The 19,945-nt window shown below is 36.2% G+C and overlaps 1 protein-coding gene across 3 annotated transcripts in view; it reads left to right on the forward strand.

Annotated features, from left to right (window-relative positions):
* KIFAP3 (kinesin associated protein 3) overlaps window positions 1-19,945 on the forward strand; it is a 158,413-nt gene that overhangs the window by 16,396 nt on the left and 122,072 nt on the right. For all 3 annotated transcript variants that reach the window (XM_060296557.1, XM_030875504.2, XM_030875507.2), the window contains exons 3-5: window positions 4,541-4,695; window positions 7,698-7,753; window positions 8,312-8,453. In XM_060296557.1, coding sequence (XP_060152540.1) covers window positions 4,541-4,695; window positions 7,698-7,753; window positions 8,312-8,453 — 353 coding nt within the window. The remainder of the gene's footprint in view (window positions 1-4,540; window positions 4,696-7,697; window positions 7,754-8,311; window positions 8,454-19,945) is intronic.

A 19,945-nucleotide genomic window follows, 5' to 3' on the forward strand; every position in this document is an offset into this window, starting at 1 on the left:
GATAATTAGTAATAGGACAAGCATTTTCTGACTAAATGAATTGAGCTTAGGTCTCCCAATGTTCTACACACTTTCCTTCCTGCTTTCATAGTACTTTCAGGAGTCCCTTGGGAACTGGCCTTCTTCATAAGTCTTCAGTTGCGCTGGCGATGATCTTGCGCTTCTTCCATAGTTTTATGGAAGTAGAGAGGGTCTGAGATCACCTAGTATTCTTTCCCAACTTTCTTCCCCCCATAGATAATTTTAATTTGGGAACTAGTTAAAAAGTTAGTGTGTTTTGGTGGTATTAAGTATATTCAGGATGCTAGAAGTGCATGTGATAGTATTTAGCACACTGAACAGCACTATATTTTAAATATATAGCAGTAGTTCTCAGCTGGTTAGGATTTTTCCCCCAGGGGACATTTGGCAGTACCTGGAGACATTTTGGTTCTCATAACTGGAGGATGCTATTGGTATCTAGTGGATAGAGGCTGGGGTGCTGCGAAACATCCTACAATGCGTAAGATAGGCACTTACAAACAAAAAATTATTTGGCCCCAAATTTTTATAGTGTTTCAATTAAGAAACTTCATTGTATAGAAACCTGAAGAGAGAAGCTACCTACTGTCTTACTAAGATCTGTAGTCTCTCTTCTTATTTGGGTTAAAAGGCTAAATTACACAGATAATTCATTAAAAATAAACGAGTCTTTGGATAATCCACTAGATTGAAGAGATATACACATGCACACATACATACTTACACTGTAGATTTTAACTCACATGCTCACAGTTTTTTGTGTTCTCTCACACTTTCTTCCATTTGTGTGTTTGTTATTGCTGCCTAAATTTTGTACATTTTGAGAAAGTAACGTCTCTTGAGATTTTATTAATTTGACTTCCAAAGAAAAGCTAGCAGATTAGGGGGTCTTTGCCTTTAGAACCTCATGCATCCACATTTCATGAGAGAAATTTAGTTTTTAGTTTTTAATGGTGTAGTCAGTAGACTTATTCAATTAAAATTAAGTGAGGGCTTCCCTGGTGGCACAGTGGTTGAGAGTCCGCCTGCCAATGCAGGGGACGAGGGTTCGTGCCCTGGTCCGGGAGGATCCCACATGCCGCGGAGCGGCTGGGCCTGTGAGCCATGGCCGCTGAGACTGCGCGTCTGGAGCCTGTGCTCCGCAACGGGAGAGGCCACAACAGTGAGAGGCCCGCGTACCGCAAAAAAAAAAAAAAAAAAAAGTGAGAATGTTGTTATTGTTTGAAAATCTGTAGGCTTTCTAGACAAGGGGTACATTCACTAGAGTCAGCCACTTGGAAAGAGTTACTACCAACTGGCTAGTGTAAGTGGATTTAAACATCAGTATGGGAAAAACCTCTGTAACCCAACTTTGTGGTATTCAACCTGGCTGCTCAAGGTTTGCAGAGGAATCATATTGTGGGAGCAAAAGAAGAATATGGTTTGTTCATAGTTCAGGAGGATTTATCAATGGTGGCAGCTGGGGGTGAAGGTTTTGAGGGGGACACTCATATAGATTGAGATAGGTGTGAAATGAAACTGTCATTAAATTGTGGTAGTCAGTGCTGTGGCTCAGGTCCAGAAGACATGTATTTCATTCTCCCTTATCGTATAAAGGAATGTATAAGCTCACCTTCAACAGAGTCCCAGTTTTCTGAACATTTCATTATGAGAAATCTATGGTTAAGGTCCAAAAATAATATGGGCATTTAAAAAATTTATTTATTTATTTTTGCTGTGTTGGGTTTTCGTTTCTGTGCGAGGGCTTTCTCTAGTGTGGCAAGCGGGGGCCACTCTTCATCGTGGTGTGCGGGCCTCTGACTATCGTGGCCTCTCTTGTTGCGGAGCACAGGCTCCAGACGCGCAGGCTCAGTAGTTGTGGCTCACGGGTCTAGTTGCTCCACGGCATGTGGGATCCTCCCAGACCAGGGCTCGAACCTGTGTCCCCTGCATTAGCAGGCAGATTCTCAAACACTGTGCCACCAGGAAAGCCCAATATGGGCATTTTTTGGTATGAGTTTTTGGTATTACTAATAGGCATGGGCTGCCTAATGAAGGGGGCCTATTTTTTTATTTTAGAAATAATCAGTGAGCACACAGCTGACATTTTCTAAAAATTCTAGTCCTACATATTTTTTGTCTCTTTTAACAAGGGAAGGATTTAGGAGAGAGATGTACACACTAACAGAAGAGAATCTTTCTGTTACTTGGATGGAAAGAAGATGATGAATCAGATTGCTAATATATATATTGGTAGAAAATAAATCTAAAAAAAGATAGAAAAAATCTGCTTTATTAAATCAAGATACTACTGCACACCTATTAAAATGTGTAAAGTCTAAAACACTGATAGCACCAGATGCTGGTGAGGATGTAGAGCAACAGGAACTCATTCATTGCTGGTGGAAATACAAAATGCTACAGCTACTTTGGAAGTCATTTTGGCAGTTTCTTACAAAGCTAAACATACACTTACCATATGATCCAACAGTTGTGCTCCTAGATATTAACCCAAATGAGTTGAAAATGTATTTCCACACAGAAACCTACACATGAATGTTTATAGCAGCTTTATTTATAACTGTCAACAATTTTAAGTAACCAAGATATCCTTCAGTAGGCAGATGGGTAAACAAACTGTGTTGCATGCATATAGTCAAGTACTATTCAGCACTAAAAAGAAATCAACCATCAAGCTGTGAAAAGACACAGAGGAACCTAAATGAATATTGCTAAATGAAAAGCCAGACTGGAAAAGCTATATACTGTATGATTCCAACTGTATGACCATCTAGAAAAGGCAAAACTAAAGTAAAAATAGATTAGAAGTTGTCAGGAGTTCGGGGGTGGGAGGGGAGAATATGTGGAGCACAGGGCATTCTTAGGGTAGCAAAACTATTTTGTATGCTACTTTAATGGTGGATACATGAAATTATGCATTTGTCCAAGTGCACAGAACTATACAATACAAAGAGTGAACCCCAATGTATACTTAGACTTTAGTTAATAATATATCAATAGTGATTCATCAATTGTGACAAAGTTACCACACTATCACAAGATGGTAATAATAGAAGAAACTGTACTGGGGGAGGGTAGTGGGGACATATATGGAAACTCTGTACTTTCAGCACAGATTTTCTGTAAACCTAAAACTGCTCTAAAAAAACAAGTAGGAAAATTTCAAAAATACATGTTTATAGAGTTTCTTTTGTGCTTCTTCTCAATCAGATTTATGGAAACTCAAGATTTCCCAGTTCCTTGTTAAAATTAAACGTGGAGATGTCTTTTGAGAGTTTTTCTCTGAATAGACTTTTCTTTATATCTCTGCTTTCTGATGGGCAGCTAAAGTTATACAAAAATATTAAACAGTTTAAAAGATTTAAAAGGTAGGAACTTAAACAGCCAAATAAATTAGAGAAAAATTAAAATAAAGGGACAGAGTATTGCTAGGGTTCTTGTTACAGACATTAGAAGCCACTTTAGAAAATTCAAGCATAAAAGGAATTTATTAAAGGCTATTAGGTAGCTTATAGATCCCAAGAGGACCAGATTCGAGGATGACTATAAAGCTGTGAACAGTATTCAAATCACTTTACTAGACTTGTTTCAGGAGAGATCATCTGTATCTGAATAATGATTTCACAGATGCTAAGTGCAGGACATTTTTCTGAGGTCTCTGTCCCTGTTGCCTCTAATACCTTGAGTGTCTCCAAAAATTGGCCATCTTCACTAAGAAGTATTTCAACATAGTGGCTACTTTCTTATGTTTCTCTTTTTGAATCTAAGCTTTGCATGAATGCATCTGCTTTGCAAGAATCTTTTGCCACCAGTTTGAGTCTTCACCCTGAACCTAATTTTATGTCCTTATAGCTTTCTTTGGTGCCATGAATCCACGTAAATTGGTAGTTGTTTCCAGATTTTTAACAACCTTTTCTTATTGACCTTCCAGTGAATCTCCTGGATTAAATTAAAAAGGAGGGAGAACCTGTTTTGTCTTTCTTTTTAATGTACTAACAGTTATAACTATATTTATTTGTTCTTCAGCATTACTCGTATAGATCTTAAAATGCATCCTACTTCTTTTTCTTGTGTCTTCTATATAATTTCCATCAGAACAACCGAATCCAAATATATTAATATTGTGTCTTACCCCTAACTGAAAAGAAAATGACTGTGAATATGGTCAAGAAAATGATTTATTTTTGGCAGTATGGATTTTCACATCTAATAATAATTAAAAACTTTATGTGATATCAGAAAGACTTTAAAAACAAGCTCTCTGGATATGCTATCGTGCCTAGAAGAGTCAGATGTAGATTTTACCATTCCTTTTGTTATCTTACTTATCCAGCTCAAGGAAAATCATTGCTTTGCATTTTTTTCTAAGCCTAGTTATATCTAATACTTTATTATATTTTACTAAAAGAGACTATGTTAGGTACATTTAAATGTTTTGTAAATTATTTAAAAGAAGTATTCTTTGAGTTATCACTTATTTTAATAATACCTGAGTTGGAAAATTCTGATATGCCTGCAGCATTCGTCTTAAGAGTCTCAATGCCAACACAGATATAACTTCCCTGGCACGAAAGGTGGTTGAAGAATGTAAACTCATTCATCCCTCAAAGCTAAATGAGGTAGAACAGCTGTTGTACTATCTCCAGAACCGCCGTGATTCAGTGTCAGGAAAAGGTAAGCAGAAGAATTCCTAACTTTTTAATGTAAAACCAGAGTTGTTTGACTATAGTTTGTACTTTTGATATTTGAATGGTGAGTTTTCTTTTGCCAGTGCTCTAAGTAAGTGAATGAAATAATAAAGAAACATACTAGTTTCCTACATGCCAGGCTTTATGTTAGATGCTTCCAAAATGATCTGTTTCATACTGTGTGTGTACACATGTGCTGAAATAAAGAATAAAAAAGCAAATACCATATTGATTCTAGAATAATAAAAGGAGAAAATTGGGAGCAGAAAACCTGTTTTCTCTACCCCAGCAACTAGATTTATATTTTCTAAATTTTTTATTGACATTTAATTGATAATTTGGATTTCTTATTTAAATGTTAAAATATATGTCATATGCATAAGTTTTGTGAATCTTTGTTAGGAAAACATTACCTTTTCATTCCTAAACATCTTTGTTGTTACCATTCTTCTATCTTTAATTACCTCATAAAAGAACCAAGCCATTAAAATATTAGAGCTAAGCAGTTGATTATTTATAGAAGACATTTTGGAATAATCCAAACCCAAAACAAAACGAGAGTACAGACATTTGAATGGAAAGTCATCTCAGATTATTCAGTGGTTAGTTATTCCATTTCATAGTATTTATTAAGTTTACATGTATCTCTCTTTTATCATTGGTGAATTCTAAAATATGGTACCCTTGAAATAACTTATACTTAAGTTTTGATTGTATTAAATAGAAAAATGAAAGAGAAAATTCATTTGGACTTTTTTCAGATTAACCAGTCTTCTCTCTCCATCCACAGCAAATAAAATGCCTTGTGCCTAATATATACTTTTATTAATTGGCACTGTATATAGTATCTAACATACTATAGCTGTGAATTTATTTAAAAGCAAAAATGAACATTTTGAATTTGATTGTTTCCAACTACATAGCTGGCACTCAGTGTATCCCTATTAATTATTAATAATAAGTGCTATAAGGAAAATATTATCAAAAATTTTATTAACTATTTTTTGATACGATATTCCTGTTAACAGTGTTACTAAATGATGAGAGATAGCTTCAATAAGTAAGTGAGAAAAATAAATTCTATGCTCCTTTAAGATGTGTGTGTACTTATTGTAGGTTGTACAATATAGTTAAAATTGATCTTTCCTAATGCTAAATTAATATAATTCCGAGGGCATTTGTAATAAAATATCTTTAAACAAATGAAAACCCTTTCACTGAATTTTCAGAGTAAATCAGTCTTCTTACCTCCTTCCCCAGAAATTAGAGGAATATGAGGAAATTTTCATATTATCATAAGTAGATAAATTAATTCAAATCAATATGTTTCTCTATATGGATATTAATGTTTGGAGGCATATATGAAATGCTATACTATAGTATATGTACACTTATTTTTTATTTTTTATTTTTCTGCGGTACGCGGGCCACTCACTGTTGTGGCCTCTCCCGTTGCGGAGCACAGGCTCTGGACGCGCAGGCTCAGCGGCCATGGCTCACAGGCCCAGCCGCTCTGCGGCATGTGGGATCTTCCTGGACCGGGGCACGAACCCTTGTCCCCTGCATCGGCAGGCGGACTCTCAACCACTGCGCCACCAGTGAAGCCCTGTACACTTATTTTTAAAAACTATTCCATTTTCTTTCTTTTTTACTTGATATTCTCTATTTCAAAACCAGAAACCTAGCCCTAAAAGTGGTTGAAATAAAACAATAATAGTTATTTGATTATGTGATTCTTTACCATAAGTATTTTTTTTTCTTTGCTTAATTAAAATCACTGTCATAGTAAATTATCTGTTTGAGGAAAAATCTAGCTGTTAAGAAAACATAACTTTGGGCTTCCCTGGTGGCGCAGTGGTTGAGAATCTGCCTGCTAATGCAGGGGACACGGGTTCGAGCCCTGGTCTGGGAGGATCCCACATGCCGCGGAGCAACTGGGCCCGTGAGCCACAACCACTGAGCCTGCACATCCGGAGCCTGTGCTCTGCAACAAGAGAGGCCGCGATAGTCAGAGGCCCGCGCACCGTGATGAAGAGTGGCCCCCACTTGCCACAATTAGAGAAAGCCCTCGCACAGAAACGAAGACGCAACACAGCAAAAATAAATTAATTAAAAAAATAATAATAACCACTTTAAATAAAAAACAAAAGAAAACATAACTTTGTCCATAACGGCTACCTTCCTCTGAAAACAATCAGGGCTAATTCCTATTATATGTAAAACATTTGCTAATTATAGAATCAAAAATTTGATACTACTTGAACTTATTTTAATGTACATTCATTGCTTAGGTTTTTGACGCAGATCAGAGCAGTGAAGCATTTTTGATAATTTTTTTACAAAATGAAGTTCTGCTATGAATCAAATAATTCAACATAAAAAATGACTCAAAGTTGTGTTCAACACCTTTGAATACCTCTTTAATTCATTTGGGAACAAGTGAGGATTAAATTAGCACAAATATTAAACATTTGCCTTTTAATTTATGATCCTAATTTTGTTTAAAAAATCAGCAACTGTATTTTAGCTTTTTAACTTTATCCAAGTTATTTCTTTTCCTTTTCCTTTGTTAATTTTTATTTTAGTTTTTATATTACTCAACTCATGAGTTTTTCTTTGCCTTATTGATTTTCCTATTCTTAAATGTGAATTAGGAAAAGAAGGAAAACTCAAAATGGAGTATTTTGCTTCTTGTTGACAAGTCTGGCTATTTGCATACCTAAAATGTTAGCCAAAGAGGAAGTTTAAATTGCTACCTGACATAACTTGGAGATTATTTATAGATTTTATTATACTGTCTGTGATATCCTTATTAGAACAAATGCATTATAGATGAACATTTTTTATACATTGGAAAAGAGGTTATTTCATAAATTACCCATTTGAAGATCCCCAACTTAGCTAGAATTAAACTCAGCTGCTGAAAATAAAAATTACCCAGAAACCTAAAAACATTGCTCTTCTCATAAGAAAAAAATCTTTTTACAGAAAAAAAAGAAAAATCAAGCAAGCCTAAAGATCCACCTCCTTTTGAAGGAATGGAGGTAAGACTGTATTTTTATCTAATAGAGAATTGATTCTAAGGTATTGCTTTTTACCATCAATAATTCATACAATCACATTAAACAAATGTGGAATTTTAAAAAATGGTTGAACTTAAACTACCTGAAAAAGGTAGAAAATCAGTATTTAATAAAGGCAAAAATTATTGGATGTGTCTTTTAGATATAATTTATTTTGATAACTACGTTGTGAAATGTTTTAAATATTCTTATTCTACTATGTTTTAAAGTATGTTTAATTTATTACGGTAGATACTATTTTGAATTACATTTAAGATACTTTATCAATATAAATAGGCCAGTTTTAGAGTTTATGTACATCCCATTTTATCATATGGTTTATGACTACTTTCACTCAGGAGTCCTATCACCCAAAGGTCTAATTTCCCCCTCTACAAAAGGAAGGCAACTGTAAGTCCTTTGAAAACTTGTCTCTTACTATCAAGGGCAGTTTATTGATCACAAAATACCATTCCTTTGACATTGGCTCTGTTGAGCATTATTCTTTTAGAGTACTTCCTTCCTCTTCCTTTGTTTCAGATTGATGAAGTTGCTAACATTAATGACATGGATGAGTACATTGAGTTATTATATGAAGATATTCCTGACAAGGTTCGGGGTTCTGCTTTGATCCTACAGCTTGCTCGAAATCCTGATAACTTGGAAGAACTACTATTGAATGGTAGAATTTATAGACTTGAATTTATAGACTTATCTATAAATATTTAAAGTAGAATTATTATTGTGAAATATGATTTTTTAAATTTATTATCATAGAGGGGTAAGCCAAAATTATTATATCAAGCTTAGGAATGCACTTATTTTCCAGCTCTTTATTACTTTCCTTCTTACTCAAATTTCTTAACATGTGGGCATAACATTTAAATATTCTCTGGAGGACTCACTAATAATTTAAACCAGAAAAGTAAAGCATTAATGGTACTGAATCTTTTCTTCCTTCTATTCTGGAAGACTTTTTATTTTTTATTCTATTCTGGAAGACTTTTTATTCTTTCAGTTAGGATACAATATCAGACTTTTGACATTTGCACATGTATGTATATGCTTTTATTAAATTACAGTTCCAATATTAGTTTTCTTTTAATAGCACAGCCAAAAATAGTAATCTTTTAAATTTCATTTAGATTGATTTTGATACCAAGTATTTGCTTTCTTTTCATTAGAAGTGCTGGGTAATAAAAGAAAACGGAGATATAATGCTCTTAAAACCTTTTTTCTCAGTAATACCACTGTAGAATACCACTATAGAATTATGATTTTCTGATTACACTTTTGCCAAAAATAAAATATGGAAGATATTGTTATGATATGATTTCCATCACATGTGAAGGAATGTGAAGGAAATCTTATCAACACTTTGTAGTATGGAAAATATATCCAGAGATCTTTCCAGAGAGTCATAGGATATTACCAATATTCCAGTTAGGAAATTTGTACATTTTAAGTATTTTCTAAATTATACAACTCATATATTAATATATTCTTTTTAAAGAATTAGAGTATTACAGATAAAACCCCCTTTGACCATTAGTCTATAATCTGTTAGAAGTTTGGAGTGCATTCTTCCAGATCTTTTCCATATATTTATACATATATATATAGGTTTTTTTCCTGTATTAAAGAATAGAGTATTACCTTATATGAATTTTTATGTTAATTATATCACACCTCTTACTTGGTAATTTTTTCTCCATGTAGTAATGGTTCAAGATTATATGCATATAGATACATACAATGTAATTAGTTTTGAACTACTTTTGATTATTGTATTTTATGAAGTTATGCATATTCTTTAGCCATTCCCCTTTTGATGGTCATTTGGTTGTTTCCAAAGTTTTCAGTAGGGAACTATAGAACATCTTTGTTCATATCTTATATACACAGGCAAGGGTTTTTTAAGTGTGTGTACACAGAAACAAAGGTCATACAGAAATGCAGGTCATAATTTCTTAGGGATATTTCTGAATTGTCCTCCAAAGTGGTTGTACCACTGTCTCTCCAGACCAATGGAATATGAAGGCTATAAAACTTAAACATTTTTGCCACTGCATTGTTGGTAATAAACAATATCTCTTTGTTTTAAGTTGTATTTGCCTGATTAATGAATTTGATCTTTTTCTCATGTCACTAGACTTCTGGAATTCCTACCCTGTGAAGTTTGAATTTATATATACATGTGAATATATGTATATTTATATATGAGTATACATCCTTTTTCTTTTATATATATGTATTATATATACAGTCATCCCTTGATATCCATGGGGGATTGGTTCTGAGGCCTGCCAAGGATACCAAAATCTGCAGATGCTCAAGTCCCATAGTTAGTCCTCCATATCCTTACATCTGCAGATGCAACCAACCACAGATCTTGTACAGTTGACCCTTAAACAACATGAGTTTGAACTGCCTGGGTCCACTTATGCACACATAAGTTTAAACCCATGTTCAAGTATAAATGGGCCTGTGCAGTTCAGACCCATGTTGTTCAAGGGTCAACTATGCATCCTTTTTCTTTTATGTACTTAGAAATAGTTTTTTTCAGTCTGTCTTTTTGTGTGTGTGTGTGACATATCTTTTTCCATTCTTTTACTTTCACCCTATTTGTGTCTTTGAATCTGAAGTGTTTCTGTTGTAGAATGCATACAGTTGGATCATATTTTTTTAATACATTCAAATAATCTGCCTTTTGATTGGCGTGTTTATTCTATTTACCATTAACATAATTACTCATAAAGGATTGTCATCTAACACTTTGTGTTTTCTGTATGTCTTTATCTTTTTTCTTCTGTTTCTCCATTACTACCTTCTTTTGTGTGAAATTTTGTCTAGTATACCATTTTAATTCTTTTGTTGTTCCTTTACTGTATTTTCCTGAATTATATTTTCTAAGTGGTTACCCTAGGATTACAGATACCATCTTAAATTTTAAAAATCTAGTTTAAGTTAATGCCAACATAATTTTAACAATATACAAAAACTTTCCTTCAGTATACCTCTATTTCCACCCCATACCTTTATACTATTATTTCATACATATTACATCTGCATACATTATCAGCCTATCAGCAAGTAATATAATTATTGATGTATGCATTTGAAAATCAGATAGAAGAAGATAATACAATAAAAAATATGTTTATAATGTCTTTTATATTTATAGAGTTACCTTTACCGGTGCTCTTTTTTTCTCTGTTTGGATTTAAGTTACTCTCTAGTGTCCTTGCATTTCAGCCTGATGGAATCCCTTTAGTATCTCTCATAGAAAAGGTCTACTAGCAACAAATTCTCTAAGTTTTTATTTACCTAGGAATAACTTTTCTTCTGTTTAAAGGGTAGTTTTGCTGGATATAGAATTACTGGTTGACAGTCTTTTTCTTTTACAATTTGAATATGTCATCCCACTGGCTTCACGTCTGCATGGTTTCTGATGTGAAACCAACTGTTAACCTTATTGAGGACCATGTGTACATGTTGAACTGATTTTCTCTTGCTACTTTCAACATTTGCTTTACCTTTGGCTTTTGCCAGTTTGACTTATGATGTGTTTAGGTGGTCATATCTTTGAGTTTATCTTGCTTGGAATTTGTGGAGCTTCTTGGATATGTAGATTAATGTTTTTAATCAAGTTTAGGAAGTTTCGGCCATTATTTTGTTAAATATTTATTTAGCTCCTTTCTCTCTATCCTTTCCCCTTGGGATCCCCGTGTTAGTAAGCTTGTTGATGTCATATAGGTCTTTGAAGCTCTATTTATTTCTTTCTGTTCCTCAGACTGGATAATCTTAATTAACCTGCCTTTACATTTGTTGATTTTTTTTCTAATTCACATCTGCTGTTAGGACCATCTAATGAAATTTTCATTTCAGAAATCATACTTGGAACTTCAGAATTTCTATTTGGTTCATTTTGTATAATTTGTATCTCCTTATTGATATTCTTTGTTTGGTGAGACGTAATTCTCATACCTTCTCATATTTTCCTTTAATTCTTTAGACATCATTTCCTTTAGTTCTTTAAATATATTTACAGTAACTTCACATAATTTAAAATCTTTGTCTCATAAGTTCAAAATGTGAGCTTCCTCATGGACAGTTTCTATTGAATGCTGTGTTTTCTGAGTATGGGATATACTGTCCTATTTCTTTGCATGTGTTGTATTTTTTGTTGTTGTTGAAATAATATTGGGGCAACTCTGGAAATCAGATTTCCACTCCTTTCCGGACTTGTTATATTTGCTGTTTATTTGTTTAATGAGTTTCCTGGATTAATTAATTATGTAAAGTCTGTATTCTTTGTCTCTGCAGTCACTGAAGCCTCTGCTCAGTTAGTTTAGTGGTAACTAATGATTAGATAGAGATTTCTTTAAATGCCTGGCACAGTTTCCCAGCCTTTGCTGAGGGGCTGTGGGTGTGTACATGTGGGTGGGAGGATGTCTTCAGTGCTCAAGGAAGTAGTTTACAAGCCTTAGCCTTCAATTGCTGCTTGAACATTGCCTCAAGGTTGGCCAGAGACGAGAGATTAGGCTCTTTTAGGTCTTTCCCTGGTATGTGCACATTTCTACATGTGTGCCGGGCCTTCTGGAGTCCCAGGAATGTGTTGGAGTCTTTCAAAGACCCAGTGAATATCTCATTTCCCAGTTTTTTCTTTTAAAGTGTTTTGGTTAGCCTCTTGTTACCTCAAGTTGGCTAGGCTGCTGCTGCACATAGCTGCAGTGTTGCTGCTGGTAGTTTTCAGCAAATGCCCTGGGTCTAAGGCTGTTTGTAAGAGCAATCTCTGAGTCAGGTCAAATAAAGCCAAACCATGGGAATGGAGCTTTTCAGCAAGTATCCTGATGGATAAGATATTGACAGTTCACTGGAGTGGGAATTTGGGGGAGCACCACACTGTTCTACTTCCTCCAGCTGTTGCTGGGCTACTGTTTTTCACAGATATCATGGTTGTGATACTGTTGGTTTTCAAAGTTTCCACAAACTTGCACAGAGGGGATGGATTAGGGCAAGTTGAAATGCCACAGAGCTCACTGTTCTTACCAAGTCAGCCATATTTCTTAAATAAACACTTCTTGAGTTTTTGCAAAACTAATTTCCAGAGTTCTAAAAGAGTTGATTTTGAAAAAATTTACCAGTATTATATTTGCTTATGGAAGAGTGGATTTTTGCAGGTCCTTACTCTGCTCTTCCTAAAGTCCTTGGCCCTGGAATTCATTTTTGTTGAAAGTGACAGGTAGAGATGTAATTTTATTTTTTTCCACATTGTATAGCCAGTTATTCCAACTTAGTTATTTTTTTGTTAACATCTTTATTGGAGTATAATTGCTTTACAATGGTGTGTTAGTTTCTGCTTTATAACAAAGTGAATCAGCTATACATATACGTACATCCCCATATCTCCTCCCTCTTGCGTGTCCCTCCCACTCTCCCTATGCCACCTCTCTAGGTGGTCACAAAGCACTGAGCTGATCTCCCTGTGCTATGTGGCTGCTTCCCACTAGCTATCTGTTTTACAACTGGTAGTGTATATATGTCCATGCCACTCTCTCACTTGGTCCCACCTTACCCTTCCTCCTCCCCATGTCCTGAAGTCCATTCTCTACGTCTGCATCTTTATTCCTGTCCTGCCCCTAGGTTCTTCAGAACCACTTTTTTTCTTTTTTTTTTTTAGATTCCATATATGTTAGCATACAGTATTTCTTTTTCTCTTTCTGATTTACTTCACTCTGTATGACAGACTCTAGGTCCATCCACCTAACTACAAGTAACTCAATTTTGTTTCTTCTTATGGCTGGGTAATATTCCATTGTATATATGTGTCACATCTTCTTTATCCATTCATCTGTCGATGAACACTTAGGTTGCTTCCATGTCCTGGCTATTGTAAATAGAGCTGAAATGAACATTGTGGTACATGCCTCTTTTTGAATTATGGTTTTCTCAGGGTGTATGCCCAGTAGTGGGATTGCTGGGTTGTATGATAGTTCTATTTTTAGTTTTTTAAGGAACCTTCATACTGTTCTCCATAGTGGCTATATCAATTTACATTCCCACCAAAAGTGCAAGAGGGTTCCCTTTTTTCCACACCCTCTCCAGCATGTATTGTTTGTAGATTTTTTGATGATGTCCATTCTGACTTGTGTGAGGTGATACCTCATTGTAGTTTTGATTTGCATTTCTCTAATGATTAGTGATGTTGAGCATTCTTTCATGTGTTTGTTGGCAATCTGTATATCTTCTTCGGAGAAATGTCTGTTTAGGTCTTCTGCCCATTTCTGGATTGGGTTGTTTGTTGTTTTTGATATTGAGCTGCATAAGCTGCTTGTAAATTTCAGAGATTAATCCTTTGTCAGTTGCTTCATTTGCAAATATTTTCTCCCATTCTGAGGGTTGCCTTTTCGTCTTGTTTATGATTTCCTTTGCTGTGCAAAAAAAAGCTTTTAACTTTCATTAGGTCCCATTTGTTTATTTTTGTTTTTATTTCCATTTCTCGGAGATGGGTCAAAAAGGATCTTGCTGTGATTTATGTCATAGAGTGTTCTGCCTATGTTTTCCTTTACAACTTTTATGGTGTCTGGCCTTGCATTTAGGTCTTTAATCCATTTTGAGTTTATTTTTGTGTATGGTGTTAGGGAATGTTCTAATTTCATTCTTTTACATGTAGCTGTCCAGTTTTCCCAGCCTCACTTATCAAAGAGGCTGTCTTTTCTCCATTGTATATTCTTGCCTCCTTTATCAAAAATAAGGTGACCATATGTGCGTGGGTTTATTTCTGGGCTTTCTATCCTGTTCCATTGATCTATATTTCTGTTTTTATGCCAGTACCATACTCTCTTGATTACTGTAGCTTCGTAGTATAGTCTGAAGTCCAGGAGCCTGATTCCTCCAGCTCCGTTTTTCTTTCTCAAGATTGCTTTGGCTATTCGGGGTCTTTTGTGTTTCCATACAAATTGTGAAATTTTTTGTTCTAGTTCTGTGAAAAATGCCATTGGTAGTTTGATAGGGATTGCATTGAATCTGTAGATTGCTTTGGGTAGTATAGTCATTTTCACAATGTTGACTCTTCCAACCCAAGAACAGGGTGTATCTCTCCATCTGTTTGTATCATCTTTAATTTCTTTCATCAGTGTCTTATAGTTTTCTGCATACAGGTCTTTTGTCTCCTTAGCTAGGTTTATTTCTAGGTATTTTATTCTTTTTGTTGCAATGGTAAATGGGAGTGTTTCCTTCATTTCTCTTTCAGATTTTTCATTTTTAGAGTATAGGAATGCAAGATATTTCTGTGTACTACTTTTGTATCCTGCTACTTTACCAGATTCATTGATTAGCTCTAGTAGTTGTCTGATAGCATCTTTAGGATTCTCTGTGTATAGTATCATGTCATCTGCAAACAGTGACAGCTTTACTTCTTCTTTTCCGATTTGGATTCCTTTTATTTCTTTTTCTTCTCTGCTTCCTCTGGCTAAAACTTCTAAAACTATGTTGAATAATAGTGGTGAGAGTGGCCAACCTTGTCTTGTTCCTGATCTTACAGCAAATGGTTTCAGTTTTTCACCATTGAGAACGATGTTGGCTGTGGGTTTGTCATATATGGCCTTTACTATGCTGAGGTAAGTTGCCTCTATGCCTACTTTCTCTAGGGTTTTTTTAATCATAAATGGGTGTTGAATTTTGTCGAAAGATTTTCTGCATCTGTTGAGAGGACCATATGGTTTTTCTCCTTCAATTTGTTAATATGGTGTATCACGTTGATTGATTTGCGTATATTGAAGAATCCTTGCATTCCTGGAATAAACCTCACTTTTTCATGGTGTATGATCCTTTTAATGTGCTGTTGGATTCTGTTTGCTAGTATTTTGTTGAGGATTTTTGCATCTATGTTCATCAGTGATATTGGCCTGTAGTTTTCTTTCTTTGTGACATCCTTGTCTGATTTTGGTATTAGGGTGATGGTGGCCTCGTAGAATGAATTTGGGAGTGTTCCTCCCTCTGCTATATTTTGGAAGAGTTTGAGAAGGATAGGTGTTAGCTCTTGTCTAAATGTTTGATAGAATTCACCTGTGAAGCCCCTCTGGTCCTGGGCTTTTGTTTGCTGGAAGAGTTTTAATCACAGTCTCAATTTCAGTGCTTGTAATTGGTCTGTTTATATTTTCTATTTCTTCCTGGTTCAGTCTTGGAAGGTTGTGCTTTTCTAAGAATTTGTCCATTTCTTCCAGGTTGTCCATTTTATTGGCATAGAGTTGCTTGAAGTAATCTCTCATGATCCTTTGTATTTCTGCAGTTTCAGTTGTTACTTCTCCTTTTTCATTTATAATTCTATTGATTTGAGTCTTCTCCCTTTTTTTCTTGTTGAGTCTGGCTGTTGGTTTATCAATTTTGTTTATCTTCTCAAAGAAACAGCTTTTATTTTTATTGATCTTTGCTATTGTTTCCTTCATTTTTTTTCCTTTAGTTCTGATCTGATCTTTATGATTTCTTTCCTTCTTCTAACTTTGGGTTTTTTTCTAGTTGTTCTTCTTTCTCTAATTGCTTTAGGTGTAAGCATAGGTTGTTTATTTGAGGTGTTTCTTGTTTCTTGAGGTAGGATTGTATTGCTATAAATTTCCCTCTTAGAACTGCTTTTGCTGCATCCCTTAGGTTTTGGGCCATTGTGTTTTCATTGTCATTTGTTTCTAGGTATTTTTGATTTCCTCTTTGATTTCTTAATTGATCTCTTGGTCATTAAGTAGTGTATTGCTTAGCCTCCATGTGTTCGTATTTTTTACAGATTTTTTCCTGTAATTGATATCTACTCTTACAGTGTTGTGGTTGGAAAAGAAGCTTGATATGATTTCAGTTTTCTTAAGTTTACCAAGGCTTGATTTGTGACCCAAGATATGATCTATCCTGGAGAATGTTCTGTGTGTGCACTTGAGGAGAAAGTGTATTCTGTTGTTTTCGGTGGAATGTCCTATAAATATCAATTAAGTCCATCTTGTTTAATGTATCATTTAAAGCTTGTGTTTCCTTATATATTATTTTCATTTTGGATAATCTGTCCATTGGTGAAAGTGGGGTGTAAAGTCCCCTAGTATTATTGTGTTACTGTTGATTTCCCCTTTTATGGCTGTTAACATTTGCCTTATGTATTGAGGTGCTCCTATTTTGGGTGCATAAATATTTACAATTGTTATATCTTCTTCTGGGATTGATCCCTTGATCATTATGTAGTGTCCTTCTTTGTCTCTTCTAATAGTCTTTATTTTAAAGTCTATTTTGTCTGATATGAGAATTGCTGCTCCAGCTTTCTTTTGGTTTCCATTTGCATGGAATATCTTTTTACATCCCTTCACTTTCAGTCTGTATGTGTCCCTTGGTCTGATGTGGGTCTCTTGTAGACAGCATCTATACAGGTCTTGTTTTTGTATCCATTCAGCCAGTCTATGTCTTTTGGCTGGAGCATTTAATCCATTTACATTTAAGGTAGTTATCGATATGTATGTTCCTATTAGCATTTTCTTAATTGTTTTGGGTTTGTTTTTGTAGGCCTTTTCCTTCTCTTGTGTTTCCTGCCTAGAGAAGTTCCTTTAGCATTTGTGGTAAAGCTGGTTTGGTGGTGCTGAATTCTCTTAGCTTTTTCTTGTCTGTAAAGTTTTTAATTTCTCCGTTGAATCTGAATGAGATCCTTGCTGGGTGGAGTAATCTTGGGTGTAGGTTTTTCCCTTTCATCACTTTAAATATGTTCTGCCAGTCCCTTCTGGCTTGCAGAGTTTCTGCTGAAAGATCAGCTGTTAACCTTATGGGGATTCCCTTGTATGTTATTTGTTGTTTTTCCCTTGCTGCTTTTAATATTTCTTCTTTGTATTTCATTTTTGGTAGTTTGATTAATATGTGTCCTGGCGTGTTTCTCCTTGGATTTATCCTGTATGGGACTGTCTGTGCTTCCTGGACTTGATTAACTAATTCCTTTCCCATATTAGGGAATTTTTCAACTCTAATTTATTCAAATATTTTCTCAGAACCTTTCTTTTTCTCTTCTTCTTCTCGGACCCCTATAATTCAAATGTTGGTGCATTTAATGTTGTCCCAGAGGTCTCTGAGACTGTCCTCAATTATCTTCATTCTTTTTCTTTATTCTCCTCTGCAATAGTCATTTCCACTATCTTATATTCCAGATCACTTATCCATTCTTCTACCTCAGTTATTCTGGTACTGATTCCTTCTAGAGAATTTTTAATTTCCTTTATTGTGTTGTTCATCATTGTTTGTTTGCTCTTTTGTTCTTCTAGGTCCTTGTTAAACGTTTCTTGTATTTTCTCCATTCTATTTCCAAGATTTTGGATCATCTTTACTATCATTATTCTGAATTCTTTTTCAGGTAGACTGCCTATTTCCTCTTCATTTGTTTGGCCTGGTGGGTTTTTACCTTGCTCCTTCATCTGCTGTGTGGTTCTGTGTCTTCTCATTTTGCTTAACTTACTGTGTTTGGGGTCTCCTTTTCACAGGTTGCAGGTTTGTAGTTCCTGTTGTTTTTGGTGTCCACCCCGAGTAGCTAAGGTTGGTTTAATGGGTTGTGTAGGCTTCCTGGTGGAGGGGACTAGTGCCTGTGTTCTGGTGAATGAGGCTGGATCTTATCTTTCTGGTGGGCAGGACCATGTCTGGTGGTGTGTTTTGGGGTGTCTGTGACCTTATTATCATTTTAGGCAGCCTCACTGCTAATGGGTGGGGTTGTGTTCCTGTCTTGCTAGTTGTTTGGCATAGGGTGTCCAGCACTGCTGCTTGCTGGTCATTGAGTGGAGCTGGGTCTTAGCGTTGAGATGGAGATCTCTGGGAGAGCTTTTGCCATTTGATATTACGTGGAGCCGGGAGTTCTCTGGTGGTCCAATGTCCTGAACTCAGCTCTCCCACCTCAGTGTCACAGGCCTGACACCTGGCTGGAGCACTGAGACCCTGTCAGCCACACGGCCCTTTTCAGAAGAAAAGGGACAAAAAAGAAAGTAAGAAAGAAAAAAATAAAATAACGTTATTAAAATAAAAAATAATTATTAAAAATAAAAGAATTAAAAAGTAATAAAAAGAAAAAAAAAAGAAGGAAAGAAGGAAGAGAGTAGCCAAACCAGAAAACAAATCCACCAATGATAACAAGTGCTAAAAACTATACTAAAAAAAAACCCAAAATGGACAGACAGAACCATAGGGCAAATGGTAAAAGCAAAGCTCTACAGACAAAATCATACAAAGAAGAATACATGTACACACTCACAAAAAGAGAAAGAGGAAAAAAAAATATATATATATCATTGCTCCCAAAGTCCACCGCCTCAATTTTGGGATGATTCGTTGTCTACTCAGGTATTCCACAGATGCACAGTACATCAAGTTGATTGTGGAGATTTAATCTACTGCTCCTGAGGTTGCTGGGAGAGATTTCCCGTTCTCTTTGTTCACACAGCTCCTGGGGTTCAGCTTTGGCTTTGCGTGTAGGTCTCCTGAGGGCATCTGTTCTTTGCTCAGACAGGGCAGGGTTAAAGTAGCAGCTGATTAGGGGGCTCTGGCTCACTCAGGCCAGGGGGGAGGGAGGGGTAAAGAATACAGGTTGAGCCTGTGGGCTGCACAGGCTGGCGTGACGTTGCACCAGCCTGTCACGTTGCACCAGCCTGAGGCATTCTCCTGGGGAAGTTGTCCCTGGATCACGGGACCCTGGCAGTGGAGGGCTGCACAGGCTCCCTGGAGGGGAGGTGTGGCGAGTGACCTGTGCTTGCACACAGGCTTCTTGATGGCTGTAGCAGCAGCCTTAGCGTTTTATGCCCATCTGTGGTGTCTGTGCTGATAGCCGTGGCTCGCGCCGCCGTCTCTGGAGACAGTTTAGGCAGTGCTCTGTACCCCCTCTCCTCTCACACACCGAAACAATGGTCTCTTGCCACTTAGGCAGGTCCAGACTTTTTCCTGGACTCCCTCCCGGCTAGCTGTGGCGCACTAGCCCCCTTCAGGCTGTGTTCATGCAGCCAACCCCTGGGATCCAACCGAAGCCCGAGCCTCAGCCCCCGCCTTCCCCAGCGGGTGAGCAGACAAGCCTCTTGGGCTGGTGAGTGCTGGTCGGCACCAATCCTCTGTGCGGGAATCTCTCCGCTTTGCCCTCTGCACCCCTGTTGCTGTGCTCTCCTCCATGGGTCTGAAGCTTCC

Source organism: Globicephala melas, chromosome 1 (assembly GCF_963455315.2).
Source record: "Globicephala melas chromosome 1, mGloMel1.2, whole genome shotgun sequence".
Classification (NCBI taxonomy): domain Eukaryota; kingdom Metazoa; phylum Chordata; class Mammalia; order Artiodactyla; family Delphinidae; genus Globicephala; species Globicephala melas.